At 62.4% G+C, this 16,331-nt stretch overlaps 1 protein-coding gene across 17 annotated transcripts in view; it reads right to left on the reverse strand.

The window, feature by feature from the left end:
• Window positions 1-1,123: 1,123 nt before the first annotated feature.
• The window catches only part of MAPT (microtubule associated protein tau), an 82,779-nt gene continuing 67,571 nt past the window's right edge, over window positions 1,124-16,331 (reverse strand). For 11 of the 17 annotated variants that reach the window (XM_062215776.1, XM_062215781.1, XM_062215768.1 and 8 more), the window contains 5 exons: window positions 15,159-15,424; window positions 7,775-7,867; window positions 5,317-5,398; window positions 4,197-4,309; window positions 1,124-1,351 (listed from right to left, as the gene is read on the reverse strand). In XM_062215776.1, coding sequence (XP_062071760.1) covers window positions 1,136-1,351; window positions 4,197-4,309; window positions 5,317-5,398; window positions 7,775-7,867; window positions 15,159-15,424 — 770 coding nt within the window. In that variant the 3' untranslated portion in view covers window positions 1,124-1,135. The remainder of the gene's footprint in view (window positions 1,352-4,196; window positions 4,310-5,316; window positions 5,399-7,774; window positions 7,868-15,158; window positions 15,425-16,331) is intronic. The other 6 variants (XM_062215778.1, XM_062215783.1, XM_062215777.1 and 3 more) reach the window with 1 other exon arrangement.

Here is a 16,331-nt window from a genome sequence, read left to right on the forward strand (position 1 = left end):
AACCCCAAATTCACTCTACAGTAGTGCCTTCCACAGCCAACCTCTGTCCATGACTGGGGGTGGGTGTGGCAAGTGTCTCGGGACAGGGTGACATAGGGGACAGGCAGTGACTGGGCTCTCAGCAGCAGACACATAGGCAAGATGGGATGGCCAGGGGGGCTACAGTGGTCCTGGGAGGGACGGGAGGCTCAGGACCCATGTCCCAGAGCACCTCCCTCTTCAGAGGCACCGGAAGCCTAGGCTCGGGTTCCCCAAGAGGCACAAGTCCTTAAAAAGAGAACTGGTTAGCCCTAAAGTCCCAGGACTGTGAGGTGGCCAAAATCGTGGCTGCAGGTTCCAACTTTCAGGACTATCTCCGTGGAGTGGAGGGACGACTGCCCAGGACACCAGCTCGCAGACGGGAGGCAGCGGCCAGCACACCGGAACAGGCATCAAGGTCAGTGTGATCCACAGGTGCCCCCCTCCCGCCCCCCTCCCTTCTGCCCACTGTCTCCGCCTGCGGCCATGCTCTAGAGCAAGGGACGCCCACCCAAGGCAGACCCCAGGCCACCCAGAACCGGAGGCCACGGGGTCTGAGATGGGGGCTCCCCCGGTGCCCAGCAAAGGGCAGTGTCTGCTCTCCCCACGTCCTTCCTCCCCAGCCCCACCCCCGCCCCTCACACTCAAAGCGGCCATCCTCTGTGGCTCCACGAACACCACCGAAGTTTAAAATCCTGTGTTGCTGCCACTGCCTCTGGGCGCCCCCAGGATGGGAACAGAGGCAGCGGGCGCCCCTGTGCCTTGAAATTTCCCAGCAGCCACTTTCAGAGCTGCTCCTCCCACTTCTACTCAGAGGGGAAGACAAAAGAATCAAAAGGAACTGCCCGAGAAATGCTGGGCGTGGCCAAGGTGTCCACATGTGTTTCAAACTTTTATTATGAGCCCCCATTAATTTGGAAATTTGCTCTCACTCCCATCCCTGGTTTTGAAGTCCCAAGCCCAAGCCGAGTGACGAAAGCAGGGCAGGTGATGACCCAATTAACCCATCTGTGAGGAGCAGCCGGGGAGGGCAGAGGGCGGAGGGCCAGGTCATTACGCTTTTTCCCCACACTCTCACTCTCTTCTCTCCGCGGCCATAACCGCCCCGGAGGCCCGATCACAAACCCTGCTTGGCCAGGGAGGCGGACACTTCGTCGGCTAGCGTGGCGAGCTGGGGCGAGTCCACCATGTCGATGCTGCCGGTGGAGGACACGTTGCTGAGGTGCCGTGGAGACGTGTCCCCAGACACCACGGGCGACTTGTACACGATTTCCGCTCCGTGGTCCGTCTTGGCTTTGGCGTTCTCACGGAAGGTCAGCTTGTGGGTTTCGATCTGCAGGGAGAAGGGGAGGGTGTGGGAAAGCCGCGAGGGGGAACCCAGCCCTGCTGCCACCCCCACTCCACCCCAGGGCCAGCCTGTGGTGCCTGTGGCCTCCTGGAGAGATAGCAAGCCTGACAAGTTTCTTGTGTACCCTCCAGACAGTGCACACTACTAGGTCGCAAGGCGTGCCTGCTTCAAACGAAAATGTGGATGGAGGATCTGCCCCACGGATGCCTGGCCGCAGGCCACGCCCATTCTTTCCCTTGCCAGTGGGAGACTGAGGGAGCACCCACAAGCAGGCAGGACTCCCAGAGGATACTGGGAAATTGGAAGCAGGAAGCACAGGCTGGAGCAGTGAGTGGTGCAGAACACCTGCTCTCCTTACAACCCCTGAGTAGCGGCCACAGGACTTCTCCACCTGCGCTGACAGTAAGAGGCCTGCGTTCTCGGAGCACCTTGGAAAAGCAGATATTGTCCAAGCAGATGTGCGCGGGCACCTGCACTTCCCATGCCTGTGGACCCCAGGAGCCCTTGTTGCCGGGGCCTGACAGGGGGCACTCGGGAAAGCTGGTCTTGTTGAAGGCACACGCATGTTTTTGTTCACTCGGGGTCGGTGCCTTGAAAGCAGGACCCTTTCCTGTCACCGCACTGGAAAGGCCATGTGCTGTAACTTTGGGACGAACATTAGGTATTTTCTGAAGCTTTGTTTCTTGGGACCGGAATTGTGGCGCAAGGGGTTAAATTGCTGCTCGAGACGCCCACATCCCATGTGGGTGTGCCACGGAGACCACCACTGCTTCCAGTCCACTTCCTGCTGCTGTGCACCCAGGGAGGTTCAAGAAGTTGGGCCCAGGAGACCGGGATGGAGCTCCTGGCTCCTGGCTTGGGCCTGGCCCAGCCCTGGCTGCTTGTGGGCATTTGGAATGTGAACCAGCAGGTGGAAGGTCTCTCTCTCTCTCTGTCTCTCTCCCCCTCCCTCCCTTCCTCCCTCCCTCTCTGTCACTCAGATTTTCAGATAAATAAAACATTTTAAAACTTGAATTGTTTCTTAAGAAAAAAATGGCAGATTCCTGGGAATATCCAAAAATTCCCCAAAGTGAGAGCAACCCAGGAGGCTGGTCGTATGCTCCGCTGCTCGCTGGCAGCGCTGCTCGTCACCCCAGAGAAATGCAGACAGTACCCGAAAGGGATCCTCCGGAACCTGGATGGGGTCTTCTGAGAGGGGCAGGCCCAGCCCACCCTGTCTGAGTGTCTCGGAAGATAGGTTAGGAACAGAGGAAGGGTGGGCGTTTGGCATGTGGGATGCCCACCTCCCATCAGAGTGCCTGGTTCCAGTCCTGGCTACTCCACTTCTGATGCAGCATCCTGCTAACGCATACCCTGGGAGGCAGCAGTGACGCATATGGGAGACCTGTCTGGGAGATCTGGGTTGAGTTCTAGGCTCCTGGCTTTGGCCTGGCTGCTGGATTTGGGAAGTGAACCTGCACTTCGAAAACGTGTCTCCACCTGTCCCACTCCCCTCCGCCTCCGTCACCTCTCTGTCTTTCAAGTTATATATATTCCAGACAGTGGCAAAGCCCTTCCTTCACTCACCCAGAGGATCAGACGCTGACTTTAGGCCCAATCCAGACCCTAAAGTGCTGCAGTGCAGTGGCAGAGCCCTGGGCTTGGGCAGAAAACCTGTCCTCCCCCCAGGAACGGCGCCCTGCCCCCACGCCCCTGGGGGCACGCCAGCTCCTGGCCCCCATGCTTTCTCACTTCTAACAGTGACTGGCACGGAGCGCGCCTGCACCTGTGTCTGCAGACGCACCATGGAAACGTGAGTTCCACGCTGGAGTCTGAGAGAGGGCCTGGGAGGGGGCTGTTGCCATGGGGAGCCAGGGACTGTAAGGCCCCTCTCCCACCAGCTTGTCCACAGAAGCAGAGTGGGCCTCCTGTTGCACACACATGACGGGGTGTCTGCCTCTCCAGAACCAGAGCATAGAGGTGAGAGGGCCGGGCCAGGGAGGGGTGGGGGCTCCAGCGGGTGCGACAGCCACCTTGGGACATCCTGCTCCCTCGGCCACTCCCCAGGCAGCTGGAAAGAGCCAGAACCACTTCCAGAACGTGTGGGCTGGTGGGGAGCCCAGGGCTGCATCCATCAGAAGAGGGCATGGCAGCCCCCATCTCCGAGCCGCACACAACCCCGTGGCCCCTCACTCACCCAGCCTGGACACTCCAGCAGCCTCTGCGTGGGCACTGACAGGCAGAGGCGTGGCTGAGGTCTGGACTGCATCATCGCTCTTTGCTCGGTAACCCATTTAGAGAATTAGGTTATGTTCCTGGGACTTGCTGGCACCCCAGGGCTGGCTGGGGCGTGGCTTCTCACCTCCACCTCCACCTCCGTGGTGTTTGCCAACTCCAGGGCCTACAGCTGATTCCTCCAAGGAGCTTCAAAACTCCAGGATCACCTGGGAACTGGGGCTGGCGTCATGGCAACGCTGGCATCCCCTATCAGAGTGCCAACTCAAGTCTCAGCTGCTCCACTTCTGATTCAGCTCCCTGCGTAATGTGCCTGGGAAAGCAGTGGAAGATGGCCAACTGCTTGGGTCCCTGCAACCTGGATGGAGTCCTGGCTTTGACCTGGCCCAACCCCAGCTGTTGCAGCCACTTGAGAAATGAACCAGTGGATGGAAGCTCTCTGACCTCTGTCACTCTGTCTTTCAAACAAACGGTAAGACCAGTCGGACAGCAGCTCCGGGCTGGGGCCAAGGCATCAACCTGGCTAAAGCTCCCAGGGACTGCAGGGGCCAGTGAGGGCTGAGACGCCACATCCAGCAGGCACGCCCAAGGCAGCCTCCCCCGCCCCGCCCCCTACCTTTTTATTTCCTCCACCAGGGACGTGGGTGATGTTATCCAGGGACCCAATCTTCGACTGGACTCTATCCTTGAAGTCCAGCTTCTCAGATTTCACCTCCACCTGGCCACCTCCTGGAACAAGACACACAAGAGCCACCTGCCACCTTTTCCGGGTCTTGGTGGACCCCGCACACCGGGAGGGAGGGCTGCAGCCTCCAGACAAAGGTCGCACTCCGCTGCTCTGGAGGGGAGCTGATAGCACGCGGCCAAGTCGTGAACAGGAGCAGCGTAAGCGGCTCAGATACAAAGGCTTGGAAACGGTTGGCCTCGTCTCTCCAATCAAGGTGTGTGTCAAATATTTTCTCTGCCAACTCTTCCTTAGCCAACGCAAAGGTAAGTGGCAGCCCAGGCCAGGAGAGTGGATTACAAATCCTCAATCACTAGGCTGCCCTGTCAGCCACAGCCCCAGCCGCCCTGAGGACCTGAATGCCCTAGTGCACACTCAGGAAAGACCCGGATGCTTTCTCTCTGCGTGACCTTGAGCCGCACCCAAGTGCTGTCTGGCAGGACTTCCTGGAGAAACACCCCAGAGCGCGTGGCCAGTTTGCACTGGGCGGGAGCAGCTCAACTCCCAGGAAGCATCCCGGGAACCACATTCCTGACCACGCCTCCAGAGGCCTCCTCCCCCAGTGAAGGCGCAAGACCTCCAACTGCGCCCACAAGGGGGCGCTCACATTTTCATTACAGGAGCTCTGTTCCCGCTGCCCTGGCCATGGTCCAGGTGCTCTGTGGCACGCGAGCTGGGCAGCGACAGGGAGAGGCCCTCGCTGCTGAAAGGTCTCAGGGAGAGGAGCTGGGGTGGGGGGAGAGCTGCATCGTTTCTGTGTAAGCAAAGTCAGAGCGGCAGTGGCGCAGGGGTCTCCGGTGGTAGCTGGTGCAGCTGGCAAAGCGTCCCCCTGTTGGGACCAGATCGGGTCCACGGCCAGCCTCCCTCCTCCCCGGTGCTGGCCAGCGTGGCCCTGCTGGGGCAGCCACACCTCCCAGGCCCCAAGGCTCTTCTGACAGCACGTCCGAGACCTCGTCCCCAGTCCTGCCCGCCGTGCACCTAGCACCCTCCTCCCCACCCTGCGGGCTCCCACCTGGTTTATGATGGATGTTGCCCAGTGAGCCACACTTGGAGGTCACCTTGCTCAGGTCGACAGGTTTGTAGACGATTTGCACCTGGGGATGAGAGTGTGGGAGAAGGAGGGAGACAAAGCAAACAGGATTATTCCTTACGGGTGTGGCACAATGAGAAGCAGCTGTGTAAGCTCGACCCTGCACATTCAGTCTCCAGCGGCCAGGAGGGACACACCCTCAGTGGGGAGGAAAGAATGTGTTGCTAAGATTCTGCCAGCCCTGCCCGGGGCAGCTGAGTCTTCACAAGCTAACGGAGGGGCTGGGGGCTGCAGGTCCTGCACAGCCCGAGACCCTGGGGGGCAGACAGGGACGCTGCCCAGCGCGGCGGACACTCCCATGTGGAAGCCACTCCCCTCACACTCCGCGGACCGCAAAGAGGTCAGCACATTCAGCAGGGCTGCGTTTGGCTGCAGCTGCTGGGCCTCCAGGAGCAGTGCTGGGCAGAGCTTATTCCAGAAGCTTCCCCAGGCCCAGAACCCCCATAAGAGAAGTGCGGGTAGCAAGCAGGACCCTGAGCAGCCTGGTGACCCGGCTGAGAGCCAGCCGGCGCCTGGGCACCCATTGTCCCGGACATTTTCGTTTTTACCAAGACAGCAAGCGACACGGACAGAACGGGCACCACAGTTAGTGTCTCAGCGAGCTCAGTAGGCCCGCACTCGGTGGGGAATGACGGCCCCCACACCGCCCACTGGTCCCAGTCCAGGAGGGACCCCACAGTGGCGGACCAGTCCCCGGGGACACTGCCCAGGCCTCATGTGGGGTCGTCAGAGGGTGCAGAAGCCCATCGCCCCCAGCCACTGGCTCCTGCTCCCTGCCCCGGGGTTACCCCGAGACAGGTGGCCTTGCAGCTGAGATTGGGTTTGTCAGGGTCACCAGAAAAAAAGGACGGACTCCTACTTGTGTGCAAACTGGATTGACCCCAGATCACTGCAGTTCGTGAAAGCCAGGCCGGCACTTACGGAGGTGTGGGGGGTGCGGGGGTGGCGGAGGGGGAAGCAGGGGAGGAGGGTGGGCACCAGGGCCATGCTCAAGCAGACAGGAGGCCAGGAGGGGCAAGAACAGACCCCTGAAGCAGCCGGGGGCCCCAGAAGGAGCCCACTGGGCTGTCTCGTCCCAGCTGGGGAGCAGACCCAGGATCCAGAGGCTGTAAGGGGGCAGGGCTTGTGACCCCAAAGGCTCTCCCCATGATAGCGTTCTGTAAGGCCTCTGCGGATAGCAGTGGCCACCAGCCACGGCCATGCACAGGGTCAGCCTGGGCTTTCTGTGGTTATCCGCAGGTCACAGGCTGGCACAGTGCAGGGCACGTGGGAGGGGTGGTCGGTCACCCAGCACAGCGGGCAGGGGGAGGGCCAGGCTGCCCATGGGCTCCCTCTTCCCAGCATCCGCCTGCGGGACCCACACAGCCAGACCCCACCTTGTTCTCTGGGGGAGGCCAGAGAACAGGGGTCAGAACTCGAACCACTGCCCAGAGCAACTGCACTCGGAGCCAGCGACAGCTGAGCACCGGCTAGGGTCCTCGCAGCTCTGCTCTGGGCAGAAGGCAAGGGGTGGGGGTGGACAGGGGGCGGGGAGGGGGGACAGAGGAGACACGGAGCAGACACAGGAAGCACAGGAAGGAAGCCCCATGCAGCAGCCGCAGGGCGAGCGCCGGCCTTGGGGAAGCAGCACAGTCATTGCAAGAATAAACCCTCTGGGCAGGCTCGGGCCAGCGCTGGGCAGAGGAGCTGGCTCTCGGAGACCAACCGCCTCCGGGGGCACCCCAAGGCTCTCAGCGCTCCAGCTCCCCAGGGCATGGGAGCTTGCTGAGCGGGGACCAAGAGGGCTGGGGCAGCGAAGCGGGAGCCTGGGAGGAACGGGGTCCCCACGTGTCGCTCAGCCAGGAGGACACTAGATGGGCGGGTGGCGAGTTAAGGCTCCCATCCCCAGTGTCACTGAGGAAGCAAGGCGGCCCCCGGGAACACCGGAGAAGCCAAGTGGAAGAGCACCCCCACAGCGTGTCTCCCCAGATCTGCACTGTGGGCAGGGCCACCTGCCACGCCTGGTTTGGCCGCAGCCAGAGGGAGGGGCTGCTTTTCAACACAAGCCCAGCAGCTTAGGCATCAGCTCCTCCCTCGGGCGCGCATGTGCAACCCTTTACCCTGGGGTAGGCAAGGCAGAACGCTGGGTCCACATGGCACACCCAACAGGCCACTGTCCCCAGGGAGCCCCTCAAAGTGAACCTGCAGCAGGTGGGGAGCAGCCGCCGCCAGCCTGCGGAGGCCCGGGGACCCCAGGGCCAGGACCTGGGGAGGCGTTTCTGGGAGCAGTGGACACACGTGGAGAAATGGGGGACCCAGGCCGCTTTATTCTGTGCAATGTCTCGCGAGCGTGCACCTCGGGCCGCTGGCGGGGGAGCGGGGGACGTGTGGCGGTACTCACACTGCCGCCTCCGGGGACGTGTTTGATATTATCCTTTGAGCCACACTTGGACTGGACGTTGCTAAGATCCAGCTTCTTATTAATTATCTGCACCTTTGATAGCCAGAAAAAAGGATGAGTGACACACACACCCAAGGCGGTCTGGGGCGGGACGGGTGGCTGAGCCACACCTCCGGGGCGGGGTCTTTGGCGTGAAGAGACGACCCAGGGTACCGGGGGTGGGGCAGGTGGCAGGCGTGCTCAGCGGGTGACTGGATACGAGCGCGGAGCCCTGGCAGCCGCACTGACCCAGCAGAAGCTTCCTGTGGCCTCAGAGGCACCTGGCTTTCCAAAGCCCACAGCCCACCCCCCTTCAGCATTAGAATCTTGGGAGAGTCTGGTTTAAGGCTGCAAATTTGCTCCCTTGGTGCCATGCGGAGCCCAAGGTCCCATGGGCGGCAAGAAAATACAGGTTCATGGCCAGTGCTGTGGCTCAACAGGCTAATCGTCTGCCTTGGCGGCACCGGCACACCAGGTTCTAGTCCTGGTCGAGGCGCCGGATTCTGTCCTGGTTGCCCCTCTTCCAGGCCAGCTCTCTGCTGTGGCCCGGGAGTGCAGTGGAGGATGGCCCAGGTGCTTGGGCCCTGCACCCCATGGGAGACCAGGAGAAGCACCTGGCTCCTGGCTTCGGATCAGCACGGTGCGCCGGCCGCAGCAGCCATTGGAGGGTGAACCAACAGTAAAGGAAGACCTTTCTCTCTCTCTCTCTCTCACTGTCCACTCTTCCTGTCAAAAAAAAAAAAAGTGTATTTGTGGGGCCGGTGCTGTGGCACAGCGGGTTAACGCCCTGGCCTGAAGCACCGCCATCCCATATGGGCACCAGTTCTAGTCCCGGCTGCTCCACTTCTGATTCTGCTCTCTGTTATTGCCTGGGAAAGCAGTAGAGGATGGCCCAAGTCCTTGGGCCCCTGCACCCGCGAAGGAGACCCAGAGGAAGCTCCTGGCTCCTGGCTTCGGATCGGCACAGCTCCGGCCGTTGCAGCCATCTGGGCAGTAAACCAGTGGACGGAAAACCTCTCTGTGTAACTCTGACTTTCAAATAAATAAATAAATCTCTTTTTAAAAAAATAAAAAGTGTGTTTGTGGGGCTGGCAGACACCTCACCAGCCATGCCTGGGCTACCCTCAGAGAGCGTGCTTCTTAAACCCAACAAAACCAGTACCTGTGCGCGGCCCAATGAACCCGGACCGGCAGTGTGGAGACAGGACTCCACTGGGGGCTCTCTCATCGCCTCCTGGGAGTCACTATCACCCTGCGTGTGACATCTATGAGTCACTTCCTCCCATCTTCAGATACTAAGGGGGTCTCATATGACCTCCTCCTTTGGGGACTTTTTTTATTTGCCATTTTTTTTTGTTGGATAAGTCCCAGGAACAGATTTGCCTACTTTTCAAAAAGAACGGGAGCTATTCAGAAAAAACAAACAAAAACAAAAACCACACACAAAAATAAAGCAAAAAATTTCAGTGATAATGTTAAAAGGTCTTCAATTTGTCAATTACAAGACTGTTACATAGAGCCCTGAGCTCCCTGGAAGCCAAGGCAAAAAAGGAAACACCAGGGGCTGGGAAACACTCCTTGTTTGAGGAAGAACCCTTAGCAGGTTTTCAAGGAAGACAAGTTTGCCGTGGGGACTGAGCCAGAGAGCCTGGGAAGCAGCCGCACCAGGCCGGCCACGCTCAAAGAAATGGTTTTCCGTGTGCCTCTCCCTCGCCCCAGCCCCAGGTGAGCTGTGGCTAGACAGGATGTTTTCAAGGCTGACCTGAACACCGAGCCGCACCCCCCAGGAGGGGAGGCAGAGCCAAGGTATGTAGCCTGGGACCCCTGGTCAGAGGGGCGGTGTCGCGCCCAGAGTTCCGCCCTGGAAAAGGCACTGTGGGCGCCGGGGCTGAGTCTACTTCGGGACCACGGATTTCCTGGAAGGCCCAGAGCAGCCCCGAATGCTCGGCTTGCCTGGATCTGGCTCCCCAAGCCGGGACCTCGAGTCCCCGTCCAAGCGGTTGGCCTGCACCTGTGTCAGGTCCACCGGGCAGCGAGGGGACGGAGCCGAGGGCGAGGGGACAGAGCCGAGGGCGAGGGGCCGTCAACAGCAGCTGCCCCCGCCCCAAACTCCCTTACAACTGTTTCCAGCACACTGCACAGACGAGGGCAAGGCCGCCCGAAGGCTGTGACGGGCTGCGTGCGTGCGCGTGTGCGAGGAGCATCCCGGCCTGGCTCTGCCCGGCCCTCAGCGGGGCTCGCAGCCCGCACCTCTGTCCCAGTCCACTGAGAGGCCAGCTCTGCCAGGTGAGTCCGGCCTGCAGGGAAAGAGCCCGCCTGTTCTCTGGGCTGAGCGCGCCCGAGCGCACAGAGGGAGGAAAGCGGGGCGGGAGGCGGCTCCAGGCAGGAGCCCCACGTTGCCAGCCTCCCACCGCCACCTTGTGGCCACCTAGATTATTGCCGCCAGTCCCTGTCCCTTCCCTGTCCCTCCTGGGCCTCCAGGTTCTGTCCGGGCTTGGGCCTTCACATCCTCAGAGGTGACTTAGCGCCACTGCCCAGAGCCCACCAGACCACCCACCCCGTGCCCCTTCCTGGCCATGCCCCTGCACTGCCCCTGTGGGCCTGGGCAGCCCCGGGACTCCTGACCTTGCAGGCCCAAGGGTGCCCGGGACTGCCCTGGGGGTCCCTAGGAAGCACACACACAGGCCGCTGAGGGCCTGCCTGCTGCCCCCCAACTCCCACACCCCCTGCCTCTTGGTCAACTCTGCCAGCCCTCCCCGCAGGTCCCCACAGCCCGCCCACCTCGGCCCCAGGACCCCGACGCTGGAGCCACACGGGCCCTCACCACCCTGTCTCTCTTGCTCTGTCCCAGCCTCTGGGTGGGGCCCTGCCTGTTAGTCTTGACCTTCCTTGGCTCCCTAAGCTCCGCCCCACAGCCCCTCCAGGCCCAGCTTCCTTTCACTTTTGCTCTGAAACCCTCCAGGCTGTGGTTTCCCATGATCCTCTGGGCACAGCGTGTGCAGCCCGCCCTGTGAGGCCACCAATGGTCGCAATCCGGGGCCTGTCTGCTCGGACCTGTGGGGGACACCCTGCGGCACAGCTGACCCAGCAACCTTTTGCCGAGCTCCCCCGTCTGCCAAGAAGCCCCTTTCCATCTGCTCACCTCTCCCCTGCCCTGGGCCTCGGGGCCAGGTCTTATTTATTTGAAAGGCAGACTGACAACGAGAGGGAGAGACAGAGAATGAGATCTTCCATCTGCTGGTTCACTCCCCAAATGTTTGCAATGGCCAGAAGCAGGCCAGGCCAAAGCCAGGAGCCTGGAACTCCATCTGGGTCTCCCACGGGGAGCACAGGGGCCCAAGCACTTGAGCCATCCTCTGCTGCTTTCCCAGGCGCATTAGCAGTGAGCTGGATCGGAAGTGGAGCAGCCAGGACTCGAACCAGCACTCCAATATGGGATGCTGGCATCACAGGCAGTGGCTTAATCCACTGTGCCACAATACTGGCAAGTACCTTACAATGTAATTTTTACTCTTTTATAATTATTATGAATTCTTTTCAAAGATCCTGGGATGCTACATCATATCTTCTAGACACCTAAACGGTTTTATCTGGCAGGGCTGGCATGGCAGCACAGCAGGGTAAGCCACCGTCTGTGACACCGACATCCCATATTGCAGCACTGGTTTGAGTCTCAGCTGCTCCACTTCCGACCTGGCTCCCTGCTCATGGCCGGGAAAGCAGCAGGGGATGTCCGAGTCCTCGGGTCCCTGCCACCGACTGGGAGACCAGGATGGAGGTCGGTCTGGCCCAGCCCCGGTCACTGTGGCCATTTGGGGAGTGAACCAGTGGGTAGAAGATCTCCCTCCCCACCCCCAACCAGAGGCCTCAGGGGGCCTCAGGGCAGCAGTCTGGACCACACAGAGGCCGCTAATGCCACTGAAGTGACCCGTGACGACGGGGAGCGCTGCTCTGCACGGCCACCACTCTCCGGGCCACCCCATCACCCAGGTCTGCAGGCGACTTCTCCCTAATACGCTTTCGGGGCTGGTCCCCCGCCTCCACTCAGACTCTGCTCTACACACCAGACGGCTGGGGCCCACGGGGCTGGCCTGGCACGTGTGGCTCTGCAAATGGGGCAGGTGGCACCAAGAAAATCTGTCGCCAGGTCCAGGGGCACGGGAGCGGTCAGCAGGCAGGGATTCGGGGACCCTGGGTCGCCACCTGCTCTGCTCACGGCCACCCCAGTGGCGGAGACGCCTGTGTCCGTATCCAGTGCCAGCGCCGCATCCCCAGCTCCTGCGGCCAGCACAGACCCTGGGTCCCTGCACCGCCCTGGGAGACCCCGGTTGAGCTCCCAGCCCCCGGGGCATCTGGGGAGTGAACAGCCATGGGAGCGCCTCTCTGCCCTCGGGAAGTCAACAACACAACACAGCACAGAGGGAGGAAGCTGCCCCTGCCCCGCGGCTCTCCTTGGCTGCCAGGGCCCGCCTGGCAGGGACAAGCACCTGTGGCCGGGCAGGGGCTCACAGGCCCCATCCCACGTCAGGCCCTTCCTTCCCTCAGTCCTGCGGTGCCTCCCGCCGCCCGCCCAGCTCCCTGGTGTGGCCCAGTGACCGCCTGCATTTTCCTCCCAAGCTCATTTCCCTGTGGGCCTCGTGGCAAGCAGCAGAGAGACAACGGGCCCCGGCCTGGGGGAGGCAGGGCTCCCCATCTCTCGGCTCAGGGTGGCTGCAACATTCTTCACTCACAGCTTTGTCCCTTTTGTAGCCAAACAAGCATTGAGCACTTGCTGTATGCAGGGCCACAGGGACCCAGAGATCTGAGCGCGGCCCTGTAGAACCTTCCAGTCCAGAAGGGGTGGCGGGAGACCCCTGGGGGGCCTCTCTGGGGCTCCACCCCCTCCCTGGTGCCCGGTTTCCCTCCTCTCCTCCCCCCCCTCGTCTTCCTGGACAGGAACATGTGGGGCGGCGGCGGCGGCTGTGGCTGAGGTCTCCTGGCTGCCATAGACAAGGTGGCCCCTGACTCTGCCACTCCCCACACCCTCCCCCACAGAGTCACGGCCAGCGCCCTGCCCTGGGGACACCTGCCTGCCCTCCCCCACACACACTGGCGGGGCGGCTCCAGGGTGCAAGGGGCAGGCCTGGCCTGGGCCCCAGAGTCATCCTCCCCAGCAGAGCTGCCGACCTGGGCCACAGGGCACCCCCGTGGTCCAAGTGGCCTCAGGTGACCCAGGGCTTCCAGGGAGCACCTCGCACACCGAGCTGAGGCTTCTGTCCCCTGCAACCTGAATCGCCTACTCACACTGGGTTAAACCAATAGTGAGGATGCTGGAGATGGCCCTGCCCTCCATTATCACCCAGACCACAGGCTCACAGGGATCAGGGGTCCCGGGGGCTTTGAGAAGACCCAGGGGGAATCTGGGGAGACTTCTTGGAGGAGAGGGCTTCTGAACTTGGGTCTTGAAGGAGAGGAAGAGATAAAGGCAGAAAGGGAGAGGTACTCCTGGCTGATGGAAAGAGCAAGGAGGGTGTGGGCAGGGAGCTCCCTGCCCAGCAGAATGCAAGGAAAGATAAGGCCGGACCAGAGGTGATGGGGGAGGGGGTGGTCTAGGACCACAGCCCAGAGAAGTGGCCCACTGGGGCTGCGAAGGAGGGGTGGTCACTGGGTCACCGGCCACTGGGTCCCAGCAGAGCCAAAGTCTGACCAGCAGCCTGATGGGCAGGGAAGGTCCCAGAGATGCAGCCGAGAACCCAGAGGCAGGAACAGGGGTGGTGAGAGAAGGGATGGGACAGGGCGCAGCAGAGGCTGGAGCAGGATCCAGGGTTGGGGTGACAGCAGGGTTGCTGTGTCCACCCCAGGAGTCACCAAGGGGTGGTAGAAGCAGGATGCTGGGGAGGGAAGGGGATGGAAAAAGTGGTTAAGGTGCCCCATAGTCCAAAAGCAAAGCCAAGGCCCAGTGCCCCGGGGGCGGCCCAGGCCCGGCCGAGAGCTCCGAAGGTCACATCTGAGATGTTATGGGGCCTGACAAGTCAGCAGACACAGCCCACGGTGGAGCTCAGCCCCTGGAGAGCCATGCCATCCAGGCCGGACCACTGCGGGGGGGGGTGGGGGGGGTGGAGAGGCAGGTCCTTCCTGCCACCAGGGGGCACCAGAGAGGCTCAGCTCCCTCCCAGGCCAGGGAGCCAGGCTGTGTCCTCATAGCCACATGACAGCTGTCCATCCCTGCCTTGATTGGGCGGGGTTGGGGGAGGGTGCAAGGCAGGCGCGTGTCCTGCCTCTGGCTGTCCTTCTATCCCTGAGGGTGCAGGCACTGGGGGCTGCGTGGGGAGCACTCACATAGCCACTTGCAGTCTCCACAAAGTGGAACAAGTGGCCGTGTCCAGTGTGGTTTGTCCCCTTCGGTGCCGAGGCAACCGGTCAGGTCATGCCCAGGACACACTGAGTGCCCAGGGTGGGTGTGGGTCTCCAGGGACACTGCCCCAGCACCCAGGAACCTGGCTTCACAGAGGCCAACACTCGCCTGCAGCAGCCCCTCCCCCCGAGCCCCTTCTGCAAGGAGCAGACCCCACGGAGGCATACGCAGGCGGCACCGGAGTCAGAGGAGTGGGCCTCGGCCCAGCCTGGGGTCTAGAGACCCAGGTCACGTCCCTGAGACCTGGCACTTGGCCTCTACCCAGCCCCTGCCAGGAGGAGGGGCAAGACCCCCGGTGCCCACTGGTCCCAAGAGGCTGCCCAGGCCGCCCCGCTAGGCGGGACCCCCTCGCATATGGGAAAGGCCAGTGGGGGCCGACAGCCCATGGGGAGCAAGGTGCAGGGAATCAGGAAGGCGCCCCCCAGGGACAAACCCGCCAGCGCCCGCTCACGGCCCGAGCACCCAGCCCAGCAGAGTCCTGGCCCAGTACACCCCACACGAGCCTCCTCTCCCTCCACGGTCTGCCCTGGTGTGGCGTCGGGGGGCATTATGGGCTGAGCTGTCTCCACCCCAAGTTTCTATGTTCAGGCCCCAACTCCCAGCAGCCTCATCTGGAAACACTGACAGGGAGCCGGACACACACAGGGACCCAGGAGCTGGCCTGGGGGAAGCCTGCATGGAGGAAGGTGCCACCTGCAGGCTAAGGAGAGGGGCCCGGCGGCCCAGCCCTGCTGGCACCCTGACCACAACCCACAGCTCCGGCTCTGCCCCCGTCCCGCCAACTCCCGCAGCCTCATGCCAGAAGCTTTCCCGGCACCGCCTGCCTGCAGGAATCAGTTGCGGTACACAGAGGCACAGGACAGAGGGAGCCTGGGCTGTGCCCTGGGAACCCCAGGGTCTCGTCTCCCCTGGGCACGCACCCACACGGCCCCCCGCGCCCTTACCCCTTACCTTCCCGCCGCCCGGCTGGTGCTTCAGATTTTCGGTGGAGCCAATCTTGGACTTGACGTTCTTCAGGTCTGGCATGGGCACAGGCGCCGTCTGCAGGCGGCTCTTGGCGGAGGACGGCGACTTGGGCGGAGTGCGGACCACTGCCACCTTCTTGGGCTCCCGGGTGGGCGGGGTGGGCAGGGATGGAGTGCGGGAGCGGCTGCCAGGGGTGCCGGGGGAGCCGGGGCTGCTGTAGCCGCTACGGTCCCCAGATTTCCCCGATTCACCTGGGAGGGAGGCAGGCAGTGAGGTCAGGGCTCGGGCACACGGCGGTCAGCAAAGGCCCTGGGGCTGCCGGTCCTGGAGCTCCTTCTAGCCTCGCTATGGGATGGTGTCCAGGAAGCTCAGCCATGCCCAGGAGGAAACCCTGCACCCATTCTGAGTGGTGCCTCCTGCTCCTGCCTCCTCCCAGAGGCACGGAGACCCCTCACTTCCCAGTGGTCAGCAAGGACCGCCTGGGACAGGACCAACTCTGCCCTGCAGCCCCAAGGTCGGGAGATGGGCTCCAGCTAGCTGTGCGCTCCCAGGCAAGCCACTTGCCCTGTCTGAGCTCAGGGCTCACCAGGGAATGGGAGAGCGCGATGGCCCCCAGGGTGAGGGAAGGTCCCCCCCAAAGCTCACCCTGCAGGGCCCCTGGGGCAGGTCTGAGGCTGCTGGCTCCTGCCCCTGCTTGCTGCCACCCGTAGAGCCCACAACAGCAGGTGTGCCTCCCCAGGGAGCGGCCCCGCCCACCTGCCATTCCCTCCCCAGCACCCCCTTCACAGGACGTGGTCCTTGCCATCCCCAGGGAGGCTGCAGAGACCTCTTCCTGCTCCACTTCTCCCTCCTCTCGGCACCCTCTACCCCAAACGTGCGTCTGTGACCCCCTGCCCCATACTTCCGGAGCCTGCAGTCCTGGCTGCCGCGGACCCCTGCCTCAGAGTCTCTGGAGCTCTGGAGCTCTGGGGGCTGCTGCTGCTTGGGATGCCCGCATCCCACCTGGGCGCCAGCTCGAGCCCCGGCTGCTCTCCGGCTCCCTGCTACTGCCAGGGAAGGCAGCAGAAGATGGCCCAAGTGCTTGGACCCCTGCCACCTGTGGGAGACTCGGGTTGAGTTTCTGGCTCCTGGCTTCAGCCTGGCCCAGCCCTGGCTGTT

The sequence above is a fragment of the Lepus europaeus genome, chromosome 18 (assembly GCF_033115175.1).
Source record: "Lepus europaeus isolate LE1 chromosome 18, mLepTim1.pri, whole genome shotgun sequence".
NCBI lineage: Eukaryota > Metazoa > Chordata > Mammalia > Lagomorpha > Leporidae > Lepus > Lepus europaeus.